At 39.5% G+C, this 27,580-nt stretch overlaps 1 protein-coding gene across 3 annotated transcripts in view; it reads left to right on the top strand.

Moving 5' to 3' along the window:
• Positions 1-27,580, top strand: part of zmp:0000000660 (arf-GAP with Rho-GAP domain, ANK repeat and PH domain-containing protein 2) — a 118,109-nt gene that overhangs the window by 53,523 nt on the left and 37,006 nt on the right. For all 3 annotated transcript variants that reach the window (XM_017699634.2, XM_017699633.2, XM_017699635.2), the window contains 7 exons: positions 271-356; positions 447-629; positions 8,324-8,498; positions 10,964-11,089; positions 24,837-24,981; positions 25,396-25,498; positions 26,504-26,702. In XM_017699634.2, coding sequence (XP_017555123.1) covers positions 271-356; positions 447-629; positions 8,324-8,498; positions 10,964-11,089; positions 24,837-24,981; positions 25,396-25,498; positions 26,504-26,702 — 1,017 coding nt within the window. The remainder of the gene's footprint in view (positions 1-270; positions 357-446; positions 630-8,323; positions 8,499-10,963; positions 11,090-24,836; positions 24,982-25,395; positions 25,499-26,503; positions 26,703-27,580) is intronic.

Raw genomic sequence — 27,580 nt, 5'->3', positions numbered from 1 at the left:
GTCTCCACTTTTTCACACACCATATTTCATTTTTTTCCCCCAGTATGTTAAACTTAGAAAATAAGCACTGAATGTGCAGGAATGTGCATAAGTGTGTCTCTATGTAGCGGATGTATACTTGACAACAGGTAATTTGACCAGGGACACCCAAATCTATACTTTTTTTTTCCATGTGTAAATTAAGGATATATTTTTTCTTTCTCCAATATTTTACGAGATTACAAAGCTTTGTTACAACAGCATCAAAACGTTTAAATATATTTCTTTTAGGTCAGCACCGCTTTTTGGGCTGCAGTATCTCTCAGGTCAGAAGTTTGAAGTTGGACAGCACCATCTGGACCAATGAACTGGTGGAGGTAACTACTGCATTTGCTGTAACTGATCAGTCAGATACAGATCATTTGGATGAACCACTGATGTATCTCATCTTCTCATTCAATCTTAAGCTGTTTTTAGCTGTTGGAAATGAGAATGCCAACAGCTTTTGGGCTGCGAATCTTCCACCAGAGGAGGAGCTTCACATGGGGGCGACACCAGAGCAGCGTGCAACCTTTCACCGCAGGAAGTACAGAGAGAGGAAGTACAGAAGAATTCTAGAGGGACTCTACCGCCAAGAGGAGCTAAACCAGGTGTGTGTTTGTATCTTCCATTTGTACTCTGTAGATGTATTTATGGTGGCCTTTGACATCGTGTTATTTTTCCCCTGCCTTGTTAAAAGGCCCATTAGTGCTGTGAGAGTGTGTGTGTGTGTGTGTGTGTGTGTGTGTGTGTTGCTGTCCCAGCCTACCTACTAGCCCAGGTGTTAAATTGAGGTTGCCATGGTAACTGGTTACTACAGTCTTTTGGAATATACAGACATGGTTATAGCCAGAAAATATGCAACCTAAAATCTGGCTCCAAATGTTTTCATGTAAACAAGCCAGCCAAGTAATCTGCGCTTTGCACTCCCTCTATATCAAAGTGAAGTCTGCCATCACATACATCACTATGTTTGTGCCAGCAGCAGAGTCCTTTTGCTGGGATAACTGTGGAAAATTATCAACTGTTAAACTGGGGTGAGGAGGGGGTGAGATTTCTGTTCCTTTGATCTCTTTTTCGAATAATGTTTGTGACGGTCCCTTACACTTAAGCAGATGCTAAAACAAGCACAGTGATAGCATATGAGTTGTGGATTAATTTTTGTCAAATGGAACAGTTACAACAGAACAGTAAGAGTGCAGTTCAGTAAAAGTGAGGTTTGTTGTATGATTCAGCTTCAATTTAGCCACTAAACTGTAGTTAATCTCATAATAAAGAACAAAACTGCAAATGTGACACACATTCTCACTATTGGAAAGTTTGTTGCCACTTAATTAAGCCTGATGCCTTTTTCCTGAGACCTGAAGATGTTTTGTTTGAAGCCTGAAACCTTAAAATGTATGTCCATTCCATTGATGGCTTTATGTAGGTATGAAATCTACCTGCCATGTTTAACCGGTGCAACCTGGAACAATCGCCTGAATGTTTGGTATAATAAATTGGGTATTAATGTAGAATATCAATTCAGTCAACCTGTTTAAACCTTTTCTTTACATATGAGAGTCTTAGTATCTTATGATGGTTTGCATCAAATGCATTAATAAAGATTAAGATTAAGAATGATAGTCTATTTTTTAAAAATTCTGTTGTTTGCCATCTTTGTGTACTGTGCCATGGTGACAATGTTACCCGTCAATGGGCACGGGCCCCCTATATCTACAATCTCAAATGAGAAGTATTGTTTCTCTTCGCCTTTGTGTGTGTGCCTGAGTGTGTATGTGTTTTGTCTGGGTAACCCCTCTCTCTAAGTCATGGAGAGGCTGTGTTCATCATTTTAGCACTAACTCAGATCAACACTGCTTTTGTTTAGAGAGAGAGCGAGATGAACAAAGTAGAAAAAGTACATTATATGTGTGGGTGTGTACAAGCGTGATGACTGTTTAAGATGAGTGTTACAGAAGTTTCTGGTGGTGCTGTTATACAAAGTTGTATGCGAGCAAAAGAAAGTGAGATAAGAGAGCAAAATACTGTGTATGTATGTATGTATGTATGTATACACATACACACACTCACATACACACATTATATATACAATCTCCAAAATGGCAACTTTACCACAAGGAAAAAACTTTTACTTTTAATCTAACTCAGGGGAGCCATATGTTTGGCCACATCATTTTAGGCCACATCATTTTAGCCCACACACACACACTATATTGCCAAAAGTATTCAGTCACCCATCCAAATCATTGAATTCAGGTCTTCCAATCACTTCCATGGCGACAGGTGTATGAAACCAAGCCTAGGTCTGTAGACTGCTTCTACAAACATTTATGAAAGAATGGGTCGCTCTCAGGAGCTCATTGAATTCCAGCATGGTATCGTGATGGGACACCACCTGTGCAAGTCCAGTCATGAACTTTTGTTTTTTTTTTAACCCAGGATGTGTCTCAGTAATGTTTTCTACTTTCTTTTGTTTTGCAAGTATTTGCTTCAATTCAACTGAAAAATGTACCCAGTTCACATTTTGTTTGTAATGACAAAATGATTATGAAAGTTTACAACTATGAAAATAACTGTGATGAGCTAAAATAATTACTCAAATAATGCTGATTGGATAACTCTGATTTTGAGGAAAAAAGCCACTGTTTTTATGAAGTGTCAGGATATGTAGCCATATAGGTCCCATATCGTCTCTGCCAGACAAAACTTTGTATCTCTAAAATGGTACAGGGCAAGAAGAACTTTTGTCTAAGCTAAACCGATCTGTGTATCTCAGAATTGGAGCTCTGTAGAATCATTTTTAGCATTTTTAACATGCAGCATATATAAAACTGGTCTGATTCTTGACCCCAGAATTCAACCATACTGAGCCTGAAAATGCATGCACTGGCCTGTAAACATATTAAAATTAACATATGAAAACAAAGTACATTAAGCACTCATTTTTGTTGTATCAAAAAATGTATGAATTTTGATATATGACATGGTTTTCATTTTGTGTACCTACCATCCATCCATCCATCCATCCATCCATTATCTTCCGCTTCTCCGGGGTTCGGGTCGCGGTGGCAGCATCCTAAGCAATGAAGCCCAGACCTCCCTTTCCCCAGCCACTTCCACTAGCTCTCCAAGGGGGATTCCGAGGCGCTCCCAGGCCAGCTGGGCGATATAGTCACGCCAGCATGTCCTGGGTCTTCCCTGGGGTCTCCTCCCAGGTGGACTTGCCTGTGACACCTCCTGAGGCAGGAGGCATCCTAACCTCCAGGAGGCATCCTAACCAGATGCCCGAACCACCTCGCTGGCTCCTCAGCGGCTCTAATCCGAGTGCCTCCCGGATGACCGAACTTCTCACCCTATCTCTAAGGGAGAGTCCAGACACCCTGCGGAGGAAACTCATTTCGACCACTTGTATTCGCGATCTTATTCTTTCGGTCATTACCCAAAGCTCATTACCATAGGTGAGGGTGGGAACGTAGATCGACCGGTAAATCGAGAGCCTTGCCTTATGGCTCAGCTCTTTCTTTACCACAACAGACCGGTAAAGAGCCCGCATCACTGCTGACCCAGCACCAATCCGCCTGTCAATCTCCCGCTCCCTTGTACCGTCACTCGTGAACAAGACCCCAAGATACTTGAACTCCTCCACTTGAGGCAAGAGCCTATCCCCGACCCAGAGAGGGCTCTCCGCCCTTTTCCGCCTGAGAACCATGGTCTCGGATTTAGAGGTACTGATTCTCATCCCGGCCGCTTCACACTCGGCTGCAAACCAATCCAGCGAAAGCTGAAGTTCGCGGCCTGATGTCCCCAATAGGACCACATCATCTGCAAACAGCAGCGATTTGACCCTGAGGTCACCAAACCTCCATCCCCTGACTGCGCCTAGAAATTCTATCCATAAAAATTATGAATAGAATCGGTGACAAAGGGCAGCCCTGACAGAGTCCAACTCTCACTGGGAACGAGTCTGACTTACTGCCGGCTATGCGAAACAAACTCCAGCTTTGTTTGTACAGGGCCTGAATGGCTCGTAGCAAAAAGCCATGTACCCCATACTCCCGACGCACCTCCCACAGAATACCCCGGGGAACACAGTCGAATGCCTTCTCCAGATCCACAAAGCACATGTGGACTGGTTGGGCAAACTCCCATGAACTGGAGAGGGTGAAGAGTTGGTCCAGTGTTCCATGACCAGGGCAGAACCCGCACTGCTCCTCCTGGATCCGAGGTTCGACTATAAGCCGGACTCTCTTCTCCAGTACCGCTGCATAGACCTTACCAGGGAGGCTGAGGAGTGTGATTCCCCTGTAGTTGGAACACACCCTCCGGTCCCCTTTTTTAAAAAGAGGCACAACCACCCCAGTCTTCCAATCCAGTGGCACCGCCCCCGATGTCCACGCAATGTTGAAAAGGCGTGTCAGCCAAGACAGACCCACAACATCCAGAGCCTTGAGGAACTCAGGGCGGATCTCATCCACCCCTGGAGCCTTGCCACCAAGGAGCTTCTTAACTACCTTAGCGACATCGGCCTCAGTAATGGACAAGCCTATTCCCATGTCCCCAGACTCTGCCTCCTCACTGGAGAACGTGTCGGTGGGATTGAGAAGGTCCTCAAAGTATTCCTTCCACCACCCAATGACGTCTTCAGTCGAAGTCAGAAGCACACCATCTCCACTATATACAGTGCTAGTGGCACACTGCTTTCCCCTTCTGAGTCGCCGGACGGTTTGCCAGAATCTTTTCGGAGCCGACTTAAAGTCACTTTCCAAGGCCTCACCAAACTCCTCCCATACACGGGTTTTTGCCTGGGGACGACTGAAGCCGCAGATCGCTTGGCCTGTCGATACCTGCCAGCTGCCTCTGGTGTCCCACAGGCCAACCATGCCCGGTAGGACTCCTTCTTCAGCTTGACGGCATCTCTCACCTGGGGTGTCCACCATCGGGTTCGAGGATTAATGCCCCAACAGGCGCCAACTACCTTACGGCCACAGCTACAGTCAGCCGCTTCAACAATGGAGGAACGGAACATGGCCCATTCTGAGTCAATGTCCCCCACCTCCCCCGATATCTGGTCAAAGTTCTGACGGAGGTGTGAGTTGAAGATCAATCTGACAGGTTCTTCTGCTAGACGTTCCCAGCAAACCCTCACTATGCGTTTGGGCTTGCCTGGTCTGACTGGCATCTTCCCCCACCACCTAATCTAACTCACCACCAGGTGGTGATCAGTTGACAGCTTAGCTCCTCTCTTTACCCGAGTGTCCAAAACACATGGCCGCAAGTCCGATGACATGACTACAAAGTCAATCATTGAACTGCGGCCTAGGGTGTCTTGGTGCCATGTGCACTTATGGACATCCTTGTGTTCAAACTTGGTGTTTGTGATGAACAAACTGTGGTTTGCACAGAAGTCCAAAAACTGAACACCACTTGGGTTCAGATCAGAGAGGCCATTCCTCCCAATCTATATCTAGCCGGTATCTCTCAACCTTGTGCACCAACTCAGGCTCCTTCCCCATCAGTGGGGTAACGTTTCAAGTTCCAAAAGCCAGTTTCAGCAACCGAGGATCAGAACGCCAAGGCCCACGCCTTCGGACACTGCCCAATCCACAAAGCACCGAACCCCTACTACTGCCCTTCCCATTGGTGGTGGGTCGATGGGAGGGATTTTGTGTAACAACTGTAATATATCATTTCTCCTTTCATTAAAAAAAAAAAAAAAAAAACACGGTCAAGAAAAAAGTTGCCTTGTTTTTCTCTGGTTTCCTACAAAATTTCCTACAAAACTTTTTAGTAGCTTATAAAGAAGAAATATTGTATTTGAATTGATTGATATCAGAATCAGGAAAAAATAGCTATTGTGCCACCTATAATGGGTGTAATAAAGGTGTATGACTGTTATGCTTGCCTGTGCTTATTGTTTATATTGTCTGCATTTAAAGTACACTGGGAGACTGCCTGTTTTATTTCAAGGAGAACATAATAAATTGGGTTTAGTACAGCACTGTGTCAAACATTTAATAAAAGTCATTGTACTTTTTTTTGAGGTGAAAATTCTATGCAGAGTTATAGGATTTTTAGTTTTAAAATGATCTAACTCTAATAAAGCACCAATCATTATTTATCCTTCTCATTGTGCATTACAGTGTGTGCATTACAATTGTCTCACTACATAATCAAATTTGTCACTGTTCAGCTCATTTGCAAGTTTGTGTAAAACGAGAGAGCGGAATTATGTGCCTTAGTGGTTTAACATGTCCTGTACATGTATAATTTGTTGGCCCTCGCCTTGTTATAGCGCTGTCTGAGACATTGTTTTTTAGAAAGGAAAAAAAAAGAAAAAGAAAAAGCCCAAAAAATCAGATGAAAACTAGGCAGTTCATTTCTCATGATGTCATTGTCTACTCACATATATGCAACTTAAAAATTTTGGCAACCCCAACTTAAAACACCTTCTCACATCTCTGCATGAAAATGTTTTTGAACAATGTGAAATTATATTTTTGCTATATCGCCCACCACTAGGTATGTAGTTGAAAAACTCTGAAAGTGAAAGTGTAGGTCATTCCTGTGAGCGTGTGTTTATATATTGTTATTGTGAGAGTCAATTTGAAGCCCATTGTAAGAATCAGCTGGCTGGTAACCCTTAAGTTATGTGGTTGTATAAAAAGTGTGTGTGTCATTGTCTGTGTTTGTGCGTGCGGCTGTCTGTCTGGAAGTCCTTGTTCTTCTCCGGATTAGGCCTGTTTGAGGTGGATCGATAGGGTATGTGAGCTGCAGCTTTTCACATGAAAGGCAGCATTACAGCAGCTCTCTCTCAGTCTGCGTCTGGAGCCATCTGCACTCTTCTGTTTATCGACTGCCTCCTTTCCCGTCACATTTTAATTGGACTGCCTGCATTCTTCCTGCGGATGCCCTATTTCCTTTCAAACACTATACTAAACTATTATTTTAAGTATCTATGCCAAGAAAATCGGCCTCTTGCGGGTGGGCAGCACACTTTCACATGCTTCGACTGAATTCTTGAACACCCTACCATGCATCACTACATCACAACAGATGCACTTTTGTAAAGTCAGACCAAGTGATCTTTATTTACAGTATATAGCACATTTAAAGTGCTACGCAATAAATCAAATCATTTTACATGAATATAAGAACAAAAATGAATTAAACAATTGAGAGGCAGTAAAAGATGTTGCCATAGAGAGGGTGGTATATGAACACCTCTCTGAAGCATTTTACAAATAGATTACTCTGCTAGATTCCTTGGAGTAGCGCTGCAAAACTTTGTTGTTTTTGTTTCAGCATTTTATATATTTGTGCTCATCCAAAATTAGATGTTGCCAAACCTTTTGAAATATATTTGAATACAAATAAGCATGTTTTAATGGTTACTTTTAAACATTTTATCAAATAACAGACTAACCAGCTTTATTTTGAGGTAAATATTTGTGACTGTTTTAGTCATAGTTCTATGTTGGGAATAATGTCATACCACAGGCATTTTATTCTCTTGTTGTGATGTCAGCAATCATCGACACTAAACTCCTTCAGCTGTTTGAACCAGTAATGACTCTCTTAACTCTTCAGCTAAGTGGTTAGTGTAGTGTAGTGGGCAACACCTCTGCCTTCTATGCTGTAGACTGGGGTTCAAGCCCCACCTGAGTAACCACTCTACACTATACCAGTGAGAGTCCTTGGGCAAGACTCTTAACACTGCCTTGGCCTACCTGTGTAAATTGATCAAATTGTAAGTCGCTCTGAATAAGAGCATCAGCCAAATGCCGTAAATGTAAGCCAAGTGTTACTTTGTTTTTACACACTGTAACTATATTTCACACTGTATAAGAAAATATTAATTTAATATATAACTTCTGCAAGATAAAATTTGACCTCCAACCTGTTTGGTCAGATTCTGAAGCAGAGTGAGATTGCAGGCCTACATCAAATTCCAAACCTGTCGTTGCACCTAAGCAAGTTTTCTGGTTGGCAGCTGTAATGGTGGAACAAATAAACAAACTGGAACTAGCCAGATACAAGATGGGATGAAAAATGTTTTACAGACTGACTGGAACAAAACCAATTTAGGTTAATGTGGCAAGTATTTAAGTATTGTCAAAGCTGAGCTGAACCTGATATGGCAACAATTTTATGACTATGCGTATCACAAATGGATACCAGTTCCATGGAAAGAACAGCAAAAAGGCACACTTGATAGTATTCAGTTGTATTTGTTTATATCAAAACGTCTTTCTGTGTGTGTGTGTGTGTGTGTGTGTGTGTGTCTGTGTGTGTCTGTGTTTAGGCTCTCTGCTCAGCAGTCCTCCAGTCAGATGTGTTGGTGACCATGGCCCTGGTGTTTAGCGGGGCAGATGTGATGTGTACTACAGGTGACCCTGATTACTCCACTCCATATCTATTGGCTCAGAAAGCAGGACAGAGACTACAGATGGAGTTCCTCTATCACAACCAGCTCTCAGGTGTGTATATGTGAGGGGATGTATTGTGCTTTTGGTAGTGCTTAGTAGTATATCCTCTCCTTAAGAAAAGCAAAAAGAAAATGATTGCTATCATAATAGCATCCAGTGGTTGGTTGAGCAGATGTTTGTTGGTTTGGGTCATCAATTATCCACAGCGCAAGGTGATGTGTAAATAAAGACAAAGGCTAAACTTTAGAAGCTGATGTCTTAAAATCAGTACACAGCTGTCTCTGTGAGCATAACACATTTATGATCATGCAACAGAAGACATTTGAATCAGTGGTGCATTATAATAGATTGATGAGGTGACCTTAATGGTGACTTTTGTGTGTGGACAAATTGAAACCTAATTATTAGTAAATTAGTAAACCTAATTTGTTCAAGGGTTTTGGATGACTTTTTTTCCTGGGACCTCTTTCTATAATGCTATATTGCCCAACTTCATCCTCCTGTACTCCAGTACATCTAGTAATACTCTCGGGCACTGTCAGCACTTTTTCCTGTAAAGGCTCATTTTACTTATTCCCATGTTGACTTGAGACTTTAAACTCCAGCCCTACATATGTACAATTAGTCTTACTTTTTTATATCTTGGACATAATGTGATTTATGTTCTTAAGCACTAACTTGAGGAGTCTGTGAACAAGGCCAGGTTTCTCTGGGACCCTGATTGGGATAATTTATTCACAGCATCTGCCCTGATTGGTTGGTTCTACTGTTAATGGTTCTAATTGCAGTTCAGGGTCACCTGGTTGTCATAGAGACAGGCTTTTGTCATAGGATGACAGCGACACCCCCTGCCCCGCACCCTCCACCCACACACCCTCTTCTCGAGAGATCATTTCCTCCAAAAGTATCTCTAATTAGTGTGTGTGCGCGCGTGAACTTGATTGGATTGAGCTGTTCCTACACTGCTCATTTGAGGCCTCTTCAGGAAGTGTGCCAGCTAGCCCAATTAGTCCACCCTCACCAAACACAGCCCCAAATGTTTTCCACTGCTCTGTCAACATTGTGATAACCTCCCTAACAGTGGAACAGCACTGGGGCGACACAGGGACCACCTTTGTGTCCATATGGAGCTGCGGCCTCATTAACTGAATGGTGTAGATGTTTGTGTGGACCTCGCTTGCATAACAGAGCAGTGTTGAAACAGGTGGTTACGCACATACTCATGTGACCATGCATGCACACGTCTATTTTGCTTTGAATCGTTAGTAGAAACTAGAGATGTGCCTGCTGTGGAATTGTGATGTTTAAGTATTCGTTAATGATTGGATATTCAAGATGAACATGATAAACTGTTGCCCTGATGCTAGAAAGCTAAAACAAAAGAGTAATTAGCAGTACACATAGGTGTGCATTTAAAACATGTCTTATATTCAAAATTAGCTAAATGAAAATCTTTCAGTCACTACATTTGAGTAACAGTAACCATTACTGAGGTAGTGAGTTAGCACTAATACCAGAATGAAGCAGTGTAGTGGTAGATGCTGATTACCCTTCATCTACACAGTTTTCTTGGCATATGTAAATAAATAAGTAATACATGGCATATTTTATTTATAACACTTGTCATACTGGTGGCACCTCAAAGTGCATTGCACACAGGTACATGACAGTGACATACCTGTCTGTCATAATTTCACCTCAGTAGTGTCTTCCTATGTTTATATCCAGCTAAAAAAATATTGAATACATTTGAATATGCTTATTTAAATGCAAAATATGCATGCAAGGCTAAGTAGTGAAGTTAGAGTTCCAGTCTTTCTACCTCATTATGGTTTCTAATCCTCCTCTTTTTAACGAAGAGAGAGAGAGGTTGGAAGCTTGAGGGGAGAGGATGGAGAGATCCTTCAATTAAAAAGGTTTTTCAATTAAAGTTATTTGAACTTGCTCCATGAAAGGGGGCTGGAGGTGCTTGATAAAATCTCGCAGGTATTGCTGGCCCTCCTGAAGAAAATTGAACCTGTGCATAGCGGCTAATTGAATCCGAAACCGATAAGGTTGAAGACTGAAAAGATGTTAAAAGCAAAGGATGTGAAAGGAGGGTGGAGAGGAAGGGGTAAAGGAGGAAGAAGAGAGAAACGGGGAGGTTTCTCTATGCGTTGAAAAGTTTTGCAGGTGTCCTTGCTAAGTAACCTTGCGAGAGGAAAAATAAATAAATATGTGCATTAAAAATGTGTAAATGAACAGAAGGAAAAGGAATCCAAACACCTGGAGGACGTTCGCTGGTTATCTGGAAACTTCTGGGCCAAACCTGTCTTCCTCAGGTTGACTTTGTAGTTTTTTTGGTCTATGTGCTCTAAACAGGGACAGGGGAGAATAATGAACTGGCTTGGAAACGGCTCGTTGATAATGGGATTGTGCTGTATACTGCACAGAGCTACAGCTCCTAACACTTTATTGGATTATTCCTAATCAGTGCTTCCTTATTCTCAATCTCCCTCTCTCTTTCTCCCTTTCAGAATTTGCAAAGCTGGAGATGGTGGGTGACAGTAGTTTTCCAGTAGATGCTTCCTCTTTCATGGACGGGTTTCTCTACTGTTCAGTCAACATGCTCAAGAGCACCTTGGACAGGAAAGGAAGAGATGGTGAGTTTGTGAGTCTGTCTGTCCATTCAGACACCTTAATCATATTCAGGCTGTTGGGCATGCATTGATGCTGTTAAATATACTCATCTATTGGGCATTTACATTGAGCTCAAAAAGAAAGCGAGTGAGTCCATGGGTCTATCCCTCAGTGTTATCCGTCATAGGCTTGTACTAGACACGAACAATATGTTGTAAATACAGTCAGGCCCATAAATATTTTAGACATTGACAAAGTTATTGTTATATTAGTGGTCCACTGAATATTGTTGTTGGTGAAACTAAATACTGAGTTTGAGCTCAAACAGCAGACTTTACATCCAAATTGGATGAACAGGTTAGAAATTACATCCATTTTCATATATAACCTCCCATTTTATGCTTGATTGGATTGAGGTCAGATGACTAACCTGGTCATTGTAGAAAATCACAGTTCTTTGTCTTTTAACTTGCTTGGATATGCTTTGGGTCATTGTCCATCTACTGTGGACATAATACTTGACATATACTTCATATGACTTTATTAGTATATCAGGGTAATGTCAGTAGTACTGGAACACTGAACAGCTGCATGTGTAACAGTAAGATAGAGAGACTGTTAGCCATAATCATTGCTGAGTAATTTCATTAACTGCATAGTAATAAGTAGCTATTGGAATGTGTCCTTTGTGCCTTTTTCTTATTTTATTAGTTAAATTTTTTGCCAGTTGTTTGATCTTTCCTTTTGCTCCTTCTTAAATAGCCTACTTTTTTTCTTTTTTTAATAAAAGTTACTCTAACTTTTTCCAAAAATTCGCAAAAAAATGGAATATTGTGATTCATATCATGCATTTTGCAGCCATTCATCACCTTTTCACGTTCATCCTTAAGCACATGATTTTATTTCTCTGTTTATCTAAAGAGGTATGCGTTATCTGGTCAATAATCATTTGCTCTGTGTATGCTTTCATCTCTCTGGTTGGAAATAACCTGTAAGAATGCATTGGCATCTGGTGATGAATCTTAAGTGCACCTGTACACAAATATCCTTCCTCCCACAATATCCCCATAAAGGTGTTACTCTTCAGAGAGCTTTTAAAACTTTTAATCTGTACTTTCTTCTCCTCATTCTCTCTATCGCACCTACTGTGCTCCTCTTCAACATCTGGAGTGGGCATCTGGGCCTGCTGGTAATTAGTGATGGGGAAACTCTCCCCGGGGAGGAGGGCGAAAGAAGGACCCCATACCTAGCTACCTGCACTCATGCTGGGCTAGCAGAAGCAGCTGGAGTCCTCCCCAGTCCTCAGGAGGGGGTCTTTTCCTCTGCATTCTTCTTTTTCACTTCTCTAGAGGAATCTCTACTGCTACAGCATCCTGCCTGCTCTTCCTTAGTCGTGTGTGTGTGTTTCACTTTTTTAGGACATAAATATCCTCCCTTTGTAGGAAATCCGTAGAAAAATATACAAATATAAAATGGACCTGACTTAGTAGAGCGCTTTATAGAGAGCAGCATGTTTTATTGTTTAAAACGAAAAGGGCAAAAGTATTTATTTTCCTTTACTGGAGGTAAAATTAGGTTAAGAATTAGGCTTAGAAAATTCTGAATGCATTTAAATAGTTACATATGTGTATAATGTGCATGTGTATTATAAAAGTAATATGTCAATGTAACAATATTTTGAAGTGTTTCTGTTGGTTCAGTCATCATGAAATGCTCACACTATGTAAAGCTGCTGTGCTCAAATGATGTCCAAAAAAATGGAGATGCATATTTTCGATATAACCGCCCTAATATATACTACATATTATTACTCGGACTGTCAGACGATAAAAATAATAATTTCTTATTTATACATCTGATCCTAAAGAAATATTTATTTTTCATTGTTGTATTAAGTGGAAATTCATGTAAATGCAGGGTGAACGAAAGAGAATATGATGAACACAGTTTTCAGTTTACACCAGAGAGAGGAATATTGGCTGCATGTTCTAGTAATTGAAAATAACTTTCCATTTAAAAACTATTTGAATGAGAGGGCTACAGTCATGAAGGCATAGCAACATACAGTTCCTAGCAGCTGGGTTTCAGCCTGCACCGTTACAGATGGTTGGAAGGGTCAAACCAGGAAAATGAGCTAACGGCATCAAAAGAATTAATGTTGTTACTTGTCACTTGTCATGGTAACCTGTTAACACATCAACTCTAACACCATTGATTATTACATGTAATTGTGTGTGTGTGTGTGTACACTTATATGTATAGTATGTATAGTGGTTAGTATAGTAGTTACGTATACATATGGACGTAGTTAGATATGTATTTATGGGTGCTATTGGGACAAAACCTTGTATCTCTATTTTAATTTTTTTTAACATAATTTGAAAAGGCCAGTTTCCCTATATGATGTTTCAAAATATCACGATGAATGGAGCAACAGAAATCTTATTTTGAAAAAAATATTTATCCATGTACTTGCATTAAAAGTTAAGAACGTTTATCTGTGTTCTGTAGAGTTCACTTTTTACAACATACAACATATGGACATATTATTACATGTAGCCAGTCACAGAACTCTGCAAAATTTTGGGTTTAAGTCTTTAAAAGTCTTGTTTAAAATGATTTATCTAGGCAGTAAGTTTGTGCTTGTAAAAGTAGCACATATCATTAGAATATAGCTGATATCTTGTGAGTTTGAATAACAAAGTTTAGTTCCAGATGTCTCCTGGAAATCACCAGCTACCACATGAATTTATTAAATGAAAAATATCCAGCATTGATTTAATGTAAAAAAGCGCTGATTAGCCAGACAAGATATTAGATGATAACAACTACATATAATACCGGGCCTTCATGAGGAGAGCTGTGGTAATGGTTAAATGGACACATTGACCTATGTAAAATCACTGTGCTCATTGTATTGAGTGTTTTTGTACATATGAAAATACTGACTCTTCTTTATGTGAAAGGTGGTCTGCAAAAGTACACACAAAACTAAGCTATCCCATAGTAAGTTACTTTACCTGTTTTAATGATTTGTTAAGACATACACATTATTTATGGCGCTTATCCTTATGGGCTGTGCTTTCACTTATCACAGCGGTCATTGGGAAGAAGGCAAGAAACACCCTAGACAGGTCACCAGTCCATCACAGCCCTTTTTGCTGTGAGGTGTTGGCGCTACTCACTCTGGCATTTTGGGCCTATCCCAATTTTTTATGTATTTATTTATGTATGTATATATGTATTTATTTATTAAGGTATTATTATTATTAATTACCCAGGAGAGAGTATGTGTGTGTGTGTGCCAAATGATTCTTAGTTATGCTGCAATTTGGAAAATAGACAGGACCTCCGTTTGTCCCTAAAAGAAAAGTCCTTGTCCTAAGAGAAAAGTTCTTAACAAGAGTGTATATTCCACACAAGATTTTAAAGAGGGACTTGGGTCCTGTTACTTTGAAGCCTTATATTGTTAGCTGTAAGTGTTGTGTTTTTTGTTTTGGAACAAGAGACTTTTCAACCAGTACTTGCATCATGTGCTGCAGAGAAAGTGTTGTATACATCTCGGAGTAGTGTCATGTGCAATATTCTGTAAATGAGGCGTCGACAAGCCAGTGCATAAAAATAGTGCTGCAAGTCGTGGAATGTAGCATTGTACTCTTTCTCTGCACTTCTCTCCCCTATTATTTATCCTCCCCTAATTCATTTAGGCCTCTTTAAGAGGCCTCCATGGTGACTTTGTAAAAGCTACGGCCAGTAAATAGCATGTTATTTCATCTATTATAAAAAAAAAGCATGTGAGTATGGCACTGGTAATGGCAGCTTAAGTGTAGTGCTTCTGCTGAAAATTTCAGCAGTGCTACTTAAACAATGCATTTCGCACTTTGACTTCTTAAATCAAGGAGAAACGCTGTGCCTCTGTGTTAGAGAAGGAGAGAGGAAGGTGGATTTTTATTTATTTATTTTCCCCCCACTTTCAAGCCCATGCACCCAGGTTGCCTCAAAGCCTTTTTCGCTAATGGTTTGAAGCTCTGTGGATAAAACCTGTTCTTAATAATTCATAAGCAGTTCCTGAGGATTTTAATAAAAGCATGGTTGGCTGATTTGTGCATAGAGGTTTCCAGTTGCTTCCCTGAACTCATCTATTTAGTTTTATTATTTTGTTTGTGGCCAAATGTGTTGCAGAGTTTGTTTTGAAAGGAATAAAAAAAAGTGAAATTTGAGAACAAGTTTAGGATGCGGTCTAGAATATTCGTCCCGTGCGCATCTAGGAGGGGGAAAAAAAACAAAAAGAGGCGTGCAGTTTCTCACTAGTTACATTTTTTTTCACATCCTCCCAGTTCAGTGCCTAACCTTGCGTGAAAAGGCATGTGGACTGTTATCTTCTGTCAGCTTCTTTTAGCAGCCTGAGCATTTGATTTTAGCGCTTGGGTTTTGTGTAGGAATAAGCTTGTCTCCTTTATGTCACTTTCAAGGAGAGGAGAACACACACACACACTCTGTGGGAGGTGCGCAGACACGTTGACACACAATGTCTGAGTTGAGTGACAGGTGTGGAACTGAAACCTCTAATTTCTGATTAGTTTATCTTTTCCTGCTGAGTGTCTCTCTCTCTCCGCCTTTGTTCCCAGTTGATGTGTTCTGTTCTGTGGTACTTTACAAGGTCAAAGTTCTAGCAGCTCTATTGCCTGTGATATTTTTTTTTCTCTCTCTCTCTGTCTTTCTTCTCTCTCTCATCCAGTCATGCTTCCCACTCCTCTTCACTCTTTACTTACACTTGAATTTCTCCTTTAGATTCGTTGGTTTGTGTGGTTTTAGAGCTCACTAAGGAGGAGCTGCCGCTGCTGCTTGTTCCGTCAAGATTGTCCTCAACAGCCATTTCACAGCCTTGTAGATAAGCAGTAGGGCCAGTGATAGTTGCTTAAATTTTAGGTACACGTTAAATGATTTAAAGGAATATTCAGTCTAATCTCTGTCTGCTGCATCTATAGAATAGCGCCGCAGACTTCTTTTGGCCTCTAACTGGCCATCAATAGTCAGCCATTAATCGTGAGCCTGGAATTAAAGATGTGTTCCATTAAAATATCAGTTATAAAATGAATAGGTCTGGATTTTAAATCTGATTAGCCATGACATGTTCAAAGCTGTTGTAAAATACTTGGTATATGTACATGTATGAACGCACACATCAACTGAATTCTGTACCAAGACACTGAGATATTAAGTGCTCCTTGTATGGACTGTAAAATGTAATACCCATACATGGAGTCAGGCATAAGCATGTATAGGTTCTAGGGCTGTTATGATGACCCCAACACCACAACGACCATGGATGCATTGCTGCTATGATCATGCATATTTCTGTTTTTTTGTTGTTTTTTTTTTTTAATGAAGCACATTTTAAAGGCTTTGTGGCCTTTTGTACCGTTTGTGTACATTGTAATGCCTGGTTTCTGCTTTTGTGAACATGTTATGTGAACAGTAATGGAAGGCATCTGTACTGTGATTCAGAAAAAAAAATGCTACTAACCAAGAGCTACATCTCTTTGGAAGCGTGTACAAAATGCTTTTCTCATTCATGTATGCAAACTTATCACTCATGACTTGCTGGTGTAAAAACATAAGCAAAAATTGTTATTAAATAAGCTTGCCTTAGCCTAACCTGTGCTGTTAATATTTTGTATGCAGTGATACATCGTGTGCAGTAGACTAAGCAAAATTTAATTGTTAGCCTAATGCACAGATATAAGGCCTATTCCTTTGCCACTGTGAGAGAGAAGGATGTGGAGAAAGTTTCAAACCATATCACCCATTTCTCAGTCCTTACTGTGCGTTCACACCAGCAGTAATGCAATGCGACAAAGCAGCTGGAATTCATTCATTTTGAGTGAGATGTAGTGATTTCCAGTGACGGTAGGCTGCATGTACACTAGCGACATGACAAAGTTAAGCCAAGTTGTGAGTTAGAAGCAAAACAATGTGGATTTAGCCAGAGCACTTGTAGAGAGGAGAATTACCATTCTGTAATGTCTTTGGGGTTTCTCAAATGCCTGAGTGAGTCCAAAATGAATGGGTTGAAGTTGAGCATTTAAACAAAATCATAGTTTATAAATGCTTAAACATTTTAAATATAAAACAGTACATTAATGTCCGGAACACAGATCAGCATAAAACATTTTAACACTGCTGTTATATGTTTAAGGGCTTTTGAACTCAAGTTAGAGGAGTTTAAAACAGCACCTTGTGTGCATTCATGACGTCAGAGAGTGTGAACAGCCAATGTGCAGCTTTGCTTGCCAACCAATTAGCACTCACTAGCCATATTGCTTGTGTCCTGCTGCCCCAAACCCATTTGCTGCAGAAAAACGAAACATACAGGTTTTCATTGCTTTTTAGTCAAATACATCCTTCTACTTTCTAAAAACGTTTGGGCAAGTGATTAGAAACTATTTTAACTTTTAATTTTTAGCCATTTAGCGCCATTCACCTCTCATTCATTGAGGACTCGCTCATGGGCACTTTTGACATCATGTTTTTAATGTAACAGGGTAAATAGGAAGTGGCCAGGCCCATCATAAATTGGCTCTGGACCTACCATTGATTTTGGCAGCAAATGGCAAAATGTTGTTGTCAGTGTTAATGCTGGGTTACAGTCAGTATATGAAAACTAAGCTGCAAAGGCCTTTTTGAATTCACTGTTTGTGATGTCACAAAAGCTAAATATTTACATGTGTCTCATGTGAAGGAGGCACAATACAGGGCAGCCAAGTAGAACAGAACCTGATTACATATGTCAGTCTCAAAGACAGTAACACAAACAACCTGTTTAATTCTAAGGGATAAAAAGAGGTTGGAAAATGGTCATAAAAATGAATTATGACAACAACCTGCAACAACCCTATTATGTTCTAAAAACTGTCCTCTATCTTTAAGAACCAAAAGTGGTTCTTTTTTACAGCATTATTCCAAATAGCCTTTTAAAACCGTAGAATTGCTCTACACTTGTTCTGCAGGTTAGTTACAGAAATGCACCCTAGACTTTTAACTGGGTGCTTGTTAGGGAGTCTCCTTTGTATAAGCTTGACACTTTCAGAGCACCAGGGTTTGAATACTTATGCACCCAACGTATTTCAATTTTTGATAGTCATTAAAATATCTGAAGACAGACAACTTATTTTGGCTTTGAAAAAGTAGTGATAGAGCATACAATAAAAATCTTGATTGGGAAAATGTGTTTTTTATTTCAAATGTAGAAAATGTTAACTTGCACGGGGGTTAAATACTTTTGCAAGGCACTGTAAATGAATGCTACTTCTCGTACTTGGCTCAGTCATCTACAGTATTTCCAATTAATGGCTGTTTAATAACCTGTATGTTCCATCAGTGCTTTGCAGTGAGCATACTCTGAACACACATGCTTCTTGTGTGCTACTCCATTGCTCATTTGGGGAAAGCTGAAAACAGCCACATCTGCCCCTTTATAAATCATGCAGCTTTGTTCAAGTATGCACATGCGTGGGTGCAGTGCTTCCACACACACACACACACACACACTGTCAGAAGTCAAAAGATTAACACAAAAGCAAGACATGTTCTCATTGACTGCTGCTGTTAGTAGCTTTGTGCTTTTGAGCATGGACAGTTTCTGAATGAAGTCCAATTCACTCATGTTGATGTCATGCTCCATGTGATTCATCCTTCAGCAACAGAAGGTCTCCCTGAGCTCTGTCTGTATAAATATTGAATCGAATGCATTTTAAGCACATGCTTGAATGGCTAAGCACTCGTATGCCCATTCCCCTCCTCTATTTGTGGTCACAGGCGAATAAACATTTAGCGTTTGCGTCACAGCCAGTGGTTTGTCTGTTAGCAGTCATCATGATATTTTTAGGGAAACTTGGAAAAGCTTCCGCTTTAGTTGATCTCAAAACAGAAATGTACTGCAAGAATAGCTCTATAATGTAAGTGAAGCTGTGTTTTTGGTACAGTGTGCAGTTTTTCACCTTCTTAATGGAAGTTGTGTCGCTTTATTTAGTGTGGTTTCAAGAATGTGTTACGCAATATTCTCTCTCAGCATATGGCTTGTGAATATGGCAGAAAAATATGCTCAACTTTCTTATTGAACTTTCTTGAACTTTCATACATACATACATATATATATATATATATATATATATATATATATATATATATATATATATATATATATATATATATATATATATATATATATAAAAACACACACACACACATACACACAATAACTGACACAATCCACCAGCAAAACAGTAGTGCCATATTTAAAAATGCCATACATACGTTTTCTGGAATTTTACCTTTTTTAAACTCTCTAATTTGTTCATTTCACACCTGCTAACTCTGTGAGAGTGATGACTAGCATGTGCTTCCTCTGAGTAATGGTCAGTACTGTTACATCAGCTAGTAAAGAGGGGAGAGAGAGGCCCATCTTACCCACCCAGAGAAAAGAAGGCTCATTATGCCGTCTTGGACTCTTGGCCACAGGTGATCGTAGCATTGTGAGGGATCAGGCTTCCATTTTCTCATTGATAGGGCCACCTCTTATGTGGTTGTGCCACTGGACATAAAATTTATCAGAATGGCAAAAAGTGTAAATTCATGCCTTAATGAACTTAACGCTGAATTTGGCTACTTATTCACCTGCTTTTTGGGACCTGTATAGGCACCCTGAATGTAACTGTTACACCATTTAAAGCAACACTATTTAACAAATTTTCCTTAAAATTACAGCTTCAGAATCATTTTAATTGTACACAGAGAAAGCCTGCTATTACATTGTGTAACTATGGAGGAGTGGGCACGAGACCTCTTCTGAGAACTGAAACCTTCCCATGTATGTTTTTTCCAATAAGGCCTATTTTATATATTAAATATATTTTGTTAAATTGTACACATTTTCCCCTTTTAAAAGCTTAGTAAACAGTATAGCTTATATGGGTTTAAAAAAGTTTATTTAATTTTTATATGACCGTTTTTTAACCTCAAGCCTGATTCACATATACTACCCCTGTGTGACATAAGGCTACATGGCTGCACACACTGACCATTTATACATACAGCGTTTATGCTGCAGAGCTACATACAGACATCCTTTTTTCAAGTGGATAAATGGTTGAATTGGTCACAATTGCTCAGTAAAAATATAATTTAGAAAAGAGCACAGTTCATTTGTTTACCCTTGACAGCTCTCTGGCTTGTGATTGGGCATTAGCTGTTCTGCATGCACAGCCTGTGCAGAAGTGCTGATCTGTTAGCATGAGAGCTGAAATAAAAGGTAAGATGTTCCACATTACTCATGCCACACAGAGGCACAATGTGTGTAACAGACTTTAGAATTAAACAGGCTATTTGTGACGTTGCCTTTTGACTCCACTATATCTTAAATTCTGTTCTGATTGGCTGCCCTGCATTGTGCCTCATTCAAAAAGCACTCCAGGTTAAAACACTTCTTATAACATATATTATATAACATATATTATAACACATATTCTTATAACTGTGTGAATGGGTGGGGCTTAACTGTTGTAGATTTTCTTGATACGTGCATAAGGTTTTAACATCACAACAGCAATGAATTCAAAATGTTTTGTCTTTCCATAAATAGACTGCAGAGTGGTGATGCATGAAACAACTGATATATATATAAAATATTAGCTTTGAATCTAGGAAATAGTTTTTGTTCTGTTTGCATCTGCATCACACGATACTTTGTACTTTGTTCATCCTCAGTACACAGAGAAAATAACAAAGAACAATAACCTGACCTTCCGCCTCTCTTCATGCCTGGTCTTTGTTGGTAGGATATTACAGTTTAACACATTATATGTCCCCAGCCTGCTACATTAATCAACAGTAATTGAGATTCTGTCAAGAAAGCCTCCATTGTTTTGTTTTGGATTGATTTTTGGTGCCATTTTGGGTGGAAGAGATGCAGACAGATAGGAGCTAAGAGGTGATGATGAAATAAATACCAGCAGATGATTGAACTACAACACAGAGCGATACAGAGAGACAGCCACATGAAGCGTTTGTTGATAGTAAATACCATCTGTCCCTTCTGTGGTGTGTGCAAGTGTGTATATGTGCAACAAATGAGAGTCTGTGTTTCACTTTGTTCAAAAGAGTGTGTATGTGTGTGTTTGTGTCCCTGCCTTTAATTGCGACAGGTATGTCACTTTCCAAATGCCATCAGTGGGATCTTATTTTTATTTATTTATTTTAATTTTTTTTTTTTTGTCACACTCCTTCCCTGCACCTGTTAATTTGTGACACCAGCTCTGTGGTTGATGAATGCTTTTGTTCATTTGCCTCAGTAAAAGTTGCAAATATCACTTGTAGTGCTATTTCCTTTTCAGTTACACACTCCTCCCCTCCCTCTCTGTTTTTGTCTCTCTCTCTCCTTCTCTTTCTTTCACTTAGTTTAGCTTTCACTGTAGTTCAGTCATGCTCCTTCATTCTCTGTATGCTCAAAGAGCAAATGATGAACTCCATTGCTGTATATTTCACTGCTTGTTTTAAATATTAAATAAAATGACTTTGCGCTGTAGACATCACAACCCCTGGTTCCTATCATCACCACTGTAAACTGTAAGTTTCTTTATGTGCACCATTTTGCATCAAACCACCGTGAATAACATTTTACACTGTCACAGTTGATTTTGAAGTGTCAGTGAAATGTTGAAAAATCAGTGAAATTTCGCTTTAACAATCAGTGTTGGGTGAATTTAGCTGTAGCCTACACTCTGTGCACTCAGTCCCATCTCACTGTCTAATTTTAAACTAAAATCTAAATGAAAAACATCTTGGGTAATATTCTTTACTTTGTATCTTTTACAGTTTTACAGACAATCCTTCAGTAAAGTCATAAGCTCTTTCTGATCAGTGCCTGTTAGCAGTTTGTCTGAGGTTGTTAAACAAAGCTGGGTTCTTATGAGGGCATGTTTACCGTGTTTTTCTAACCTCTAATTTCATATATCTCAGAAATTGTGACCAATTTGAAACTGCAAAAATGCATGTATTGGTGAGACACTGCAGTTTTTTTCCTCTTTCAGACCAGGCTGTACCAAGTGTTTTGTAATATTTCAAAAGAGAATCATAAGGCGTCTAAGAATTAATTGTTTTTGCAACCTATATCAGCAAGCAGCATTTGCTAGCTGTTCAATCATAATACAATCAAGAAACGGCAATAGCAGTTTTTTTAACCTATATGAATAGTGTTCATAAGCCTACATTGATTGTGGTTTGTATCTGATACTGAGAAAAAATATGCAGTGGAAGCTGTGGCTGGCTTAATGGCATGTTGCTTTTATTTTATCAACTATTCATCATCGGTTAAGGTTACTATAAATAATTGTTAATTGAGCTCCTGTTTGATAGTTGTATTCGAAGTGAGCAAGGGCATTAAAGGGTTAACTTTCCATCTCAACATTTTAGGTTACACCGTGCACAGGATGCTAACAAGCTGAGTGGAGTCAAGACTAGTACATATATAGTACATGCTTTCTCTGCATATTTTCAAGCTGCTGCTAATTCAACATTAATGGACAGCTTAGCATGTTTGGAGTAGAACACTGACTGCCATGTGGGCCAGCATCACTGGGTGATGGGGAAGAGGAAGAACTGTCCTTCCCATCCAGAGAGAACAAAGCCACAGATGGGTGTGGCATCGCTTAGGGTTGAACTCCACCACAATAGGGCAAATGCAGTTGGAACAAATCAGGAGCTCCACCAGATGTGTGTGCTAGCATGTTTTGGGGGCACCACTGTTCTGATAGCATATGTAGTGTGTATCACTCTGACTCAGACAAGAATGGGGTAGAAAATGTTTTTTTATTTTTATAGAAAACACTGCTTTATAAACAGTAGCATGAGTCATGTTGAGGTTAGACCGTGACACACTCATTTAACACATGCGTTCAGTTTATGATGAGCTTTTAACAAACCTTTAATGCAAAATACACTCCCCTTTTGCACCTTTATAGGCAGAGTCAGCACCTCCCTGTTAGTTTATTAAACCGTCTTTCACTCTGTGCCATGAAAACTGCATTAAAGAGTGAATCATCAGCATTTTCATGAAAATTGAGTGTTTATGCAATGGTTTTAGTTCTAAAATCTGATTGACTGAGCTTTGTTTGAATCATTGTAAAATACTTTATATAAACAAATCTGTTAATGGTATTCTTCTTAATCAGAGTAAAATCTCTGTAATGCGTTGTGTATGATGGCAATGAAGGTATGTTTAAGATACAACATGAATTTGACTTTTGAATATGAGTTGCTATGAGTAGCTCAGTTTAGCTTGTTTGCTTGGTCGATATGCAGCCATTCATGATCATGAAATTATAGCTGGTGATTTAGTTGCCATAAATTCCTCCATTTAACTATTTAATGGTTTTAATTAATTTTTAGTTTACTGTGTGCAGCTGTTAAAATATGAGACAAGAATTGCAAATTAGCTGTCTTGCTTTCTAGCCGTCAGTGCAGATATAATAAATAAACAAACATAATTCCATGCTGCCCTCTAAACTTGGTTCAGCACCAGTCAGAAGTTTTGTTGTTTTTGGAAGAAACATGATGTGCCTTAGTAAATGCATAGTTTGATTTCTCTTACTTAAATGCCTTTGCTTCAAACCAGTTATCAATTGTGGCAAATAATTGCATTTAGGCCAAATAACTGCAGTCAGATGTTTATGTAATAATCATGATATGCCTACATTCTGGGGATGTAGGCAGGTATCGATATGAAAGATTTTAGCATGATAAATACCTAACATTTAATCACAGTTTACAGTATCATGATGTAGCATAACAAAGATTTTTCCAAGTATATTTTTAATGTCATACAAAAAATCTTTTGAATGTTATGTTTAAATAGCATTATAGGTCTGCAATATTTACAAAAAAATAAATAAATAAAAACTGTCTACCTATTGATGCTCACTGTGTATGAACATGATACAGTACTGGTAGCAGTTAGGACTGGAGAACTCTGCCATAGAGCCTTGAGAGCTTTACTAAGAACTGTGAAGTTGTTCCAACATGAAGTGTAAACATGAAAAATATAAAGTACCACCATAAAAATTTCATATACATGTAATTTTCATGTACATGCTGTGCCAGCCAGTTATAGTCCAGTGCTTAATGCGATAACCTTTACTTTGTGTAGTCTCAATTTGGCAAAATAACCTTCGACAATAATAAAAATTTTTGCTAACTTGAATTTGAGATTTTCTATTATATCTTATCAGCTTCAACATCGGTGGCCTATATTTTTTTTCTCCAAGCTGAGTAGGGTGCGAGTATTCACCTTTTGAGGGAGAAAAGTTTCTGCTGCTCCTACCTTGCTAAGGATGTATGCATGTTTTGATTGTTTGCAGGTTTCGCCATAAGGAGGGTCCACATCACATGACAACGCAGTAGGAGTTTGTGTGTGTCTAATTTTCACTTCAAAAAAAAAAAAGTGAAACTGCAACTTGCTTGAATACACCATAGTAACAGTTTCCACATTAACATAACATTACCATGCTGGTTCAGCAGAGGGTATATTGAATACTGAACTCCGTGTCTGTGGAGATGTTATGAAATTTTCAAAAGAACAGTGTTCTTTCTGCCTTGTTTTATGAACATGACAGAACGCCGTTATCCTGCATGTACATGATGATGATGGGAAGTGTGTGTGTGTGTGTGTGTGTGTGTGTGTGTGTGTGTGTGTGTGTGTGTGTGTGTGTGTTGCAGACATGGTTCGACGCTGGTGTACGTTGGAGGGTGGCTACCTCAGTTACTATGAGAGTGAGAAAAGTGCAACAGCTATAGGGAGAGTGGACATTAAAGAGGTGGTGAGCCTGGCCATCAGCAACACAGAGACCATGACTGGAGCAGGGTAATTTCTCTTCTCTTCTCTTCTCTTCTCTTCTCTTCTCTTCTCTTCTCTTCTCTTCTCTTCTCTTCTCTTCTCTTCTCTTCTTCATATCAATACATGGTGTTTGACCACCTTGCAGAGGTCATAAGTTTTAAAAACATTTCATCTCCCTTCTCTTAACACACCTACACAGCTCAGTTTCAGCAGGAGCTCCGCTGTATATATATCCTCTTCCCCCAAACGGTATGGAGCATAGGCCACCACTGTAGCAACCATTAAGAGAGTAACCTTTCACCTCTCAGTGCATTCTCTAGTGTTCATATAGTCACCTGCGGTAAGAGCAGTGGACAAACAGAGATTAATAGCCATCCTATTTCCCTTCACAGGTGTGTGTGTGTGTGTGTGTGTGTTCATTCTGTAATTCTCTCTCCTCAGGGCAGTGTTCACCTTTGAGATCTACCTGCAGTCCGAGAAAGCGGTCATGTTTGGAGCAGAGACTTCAGACACACAACGAGACTGGGCCCACGCCATCACTAAGGTTATATACACACACACACACACACACACACACACACACACACAGTACAATATAAAGTAATATAATATTTGCTTCATGTTATGCTAGTTGAGAGCTGGTTTGAAGATTCCTTAAAAATCATCTCTTTTCTCACAGAGACTGTTTCTCAATTATTGTCTTGCCAACTTGTCTCATCTGCTCGTCTCTTCTATCCTCTTCTCTTCTTGTCTTCTTTTTCAAAATTGTTTTTATTTTAACAGACATTTTATGATTCATTTAAAGTTTATTCTAGCTCAAGGTTACACTTCTGGCCTACTCTTGGGCCTCTGTAAGCTGTTCTTAAAATTGGATTATAAGCAGTGGGGGCAAAACTCTATTGAGGCAGAGCCAGGGGTACAGAATAATTAGAAATAAGTACTGCCCATAGCATGTTAAACTGTACCAATGCACTATTTTTACACCTCACAGCTACCACAAAATTGATATCCCATATTTATTTCTTGGTGCTTATAATTGAATCTCAGCCCACTTGCACCCCTCATTAAGACACAGACAACATGCTGCTAGGGCCTTAAAATGTGTTTAAGGCCAAGAATGTCCTCAACCCTTCAAAATATCATTTCTGCCTTTCTGTTAGTCCAGACAAAGCAACAGTTGATTTTAAAAAAGCATGTGTGTTTATGGGTGAGAGTAGCATTCTACGTCCCCTATTTGCATCTGACTGATATAGAGAAGTGTCAGTGCCTCTGTGGGAGGGTTTTTCTAGCAGTGAGGATTCAACCGCTAAATATTGAATGAATGTTTGTCTCTGTCTGCCCACTCATACTTAAGTTCTAAGAAAGCAATGCAACACCAAGGTTACCTAGAGTTCTCTGCTAGAAAATATCTGAAAATGATTATGCCTGGCTGTGTGATCAACTCAACTCCAGAGCACATTTTCCATCAGCACATTCTGTTGGTATCTATTGACTATTACTTGACCCCACTATATTTCTGACTGTTTCTGTCTGTCTTTGTCTTGTTTAGTGTTTTCTCCCTCTGAGTGTGGAGTCTTTGCTGAAGAAGGACTGTGAGCTTGTTGGTCGTTTGTACTACAAAGAGGGTCATGACCTTTACCACTGGCGAAAGGGGTGGTTCTCTTTGATCGGCTGTGAATTATTCTTTTGTCCTGAAGACGAACATGTAACCGAGGGGCTTCTACAGCTCAAACGGCTGCAGGAACTCAGTAAGTACACCCATACACACAAAGTAGAAGAGAAAATCTATTTCAGTGATTTTTAAGTCAGAACAATTCTAGCAGCTGTCAATGCAATATATGATCAGAGGATAAAATTGTGGCAGCCCCAGGCTCTGTGAACAGGAGGAAAAAATGAAATGGACCACCCAATGTTCAAGAAATCAGGACCAGGAGGTGTGTCTCTCCTGCTTATCAATCATGTTGCGAGTCTGCAGCACATAGTGGGGAGCTAAAATAGAGAATCTCAAACAACAGTCCTGTGCAAAAGTCAGAGATCAACCTTTGATTTATTTAATTTCCAGTCAAAATGGCAGTTAAGAGCAAGTTATTCCATTGTAGCATCAGGAAAACAGCAGAAAATATGTAGTTTTATATAGTTTTCTTTGTTTTCAGGAGACTTGTTAATCTGCAGGGGTATTTTTGCACCACTCCAAAGGCTTAGAAGTTGGTTACATTTTCTTCTTCTTCTTCTCATGATCCAAGTAAAGTAAATTACAAATACGGATTCATCAGTCCATTAAACATAACAGATTTAATGACTAGCACATATGCTGGCACCAAAATTCTGGTACACATATTTATACTACTTAAAAAATAAGCAGCGTAACTTTTTGTTCCTGTCAGCAATGCCTGACGAAATTAGTATTTGATGCTAAATTTCTCTTACCTTTCTAAGAAAATAAGCAACTTCAGCATCACTTTGAAGTCCTCTGTCCTTCATGAGGGCTTTCTGACTTCAGTGCAAATTGGCTGAGCTGTTGTATAAGTGTGTAACAAAACTTTGGACCCGCCAGTGGTCCCTGGCCATTTAAAGGTTAGCAACACGCAGCTCACCTACCAGGTACTGCTTTAAATAACCTAATAAT

This window comes from Pygocentrus nattereri, chromosome 2, assembly GCF_015220715.1.
Source record: "Pygocentrus nattereri isolate fPygNat1 chromosome 2, fPygNat1.pri, whole genome shotgun sequence".
Lineage (NCBI taxonomy): Eukaryota > Metazoa > Chordata > Actinopteri > Characiformes > Serrasalmidae > Pygocentrus > Pygocentrus nattereri.
Note: the sequence above shows the minus strand (reverse complement) of the source record. Positions and strands in the feature narration are given on the sequence as shown.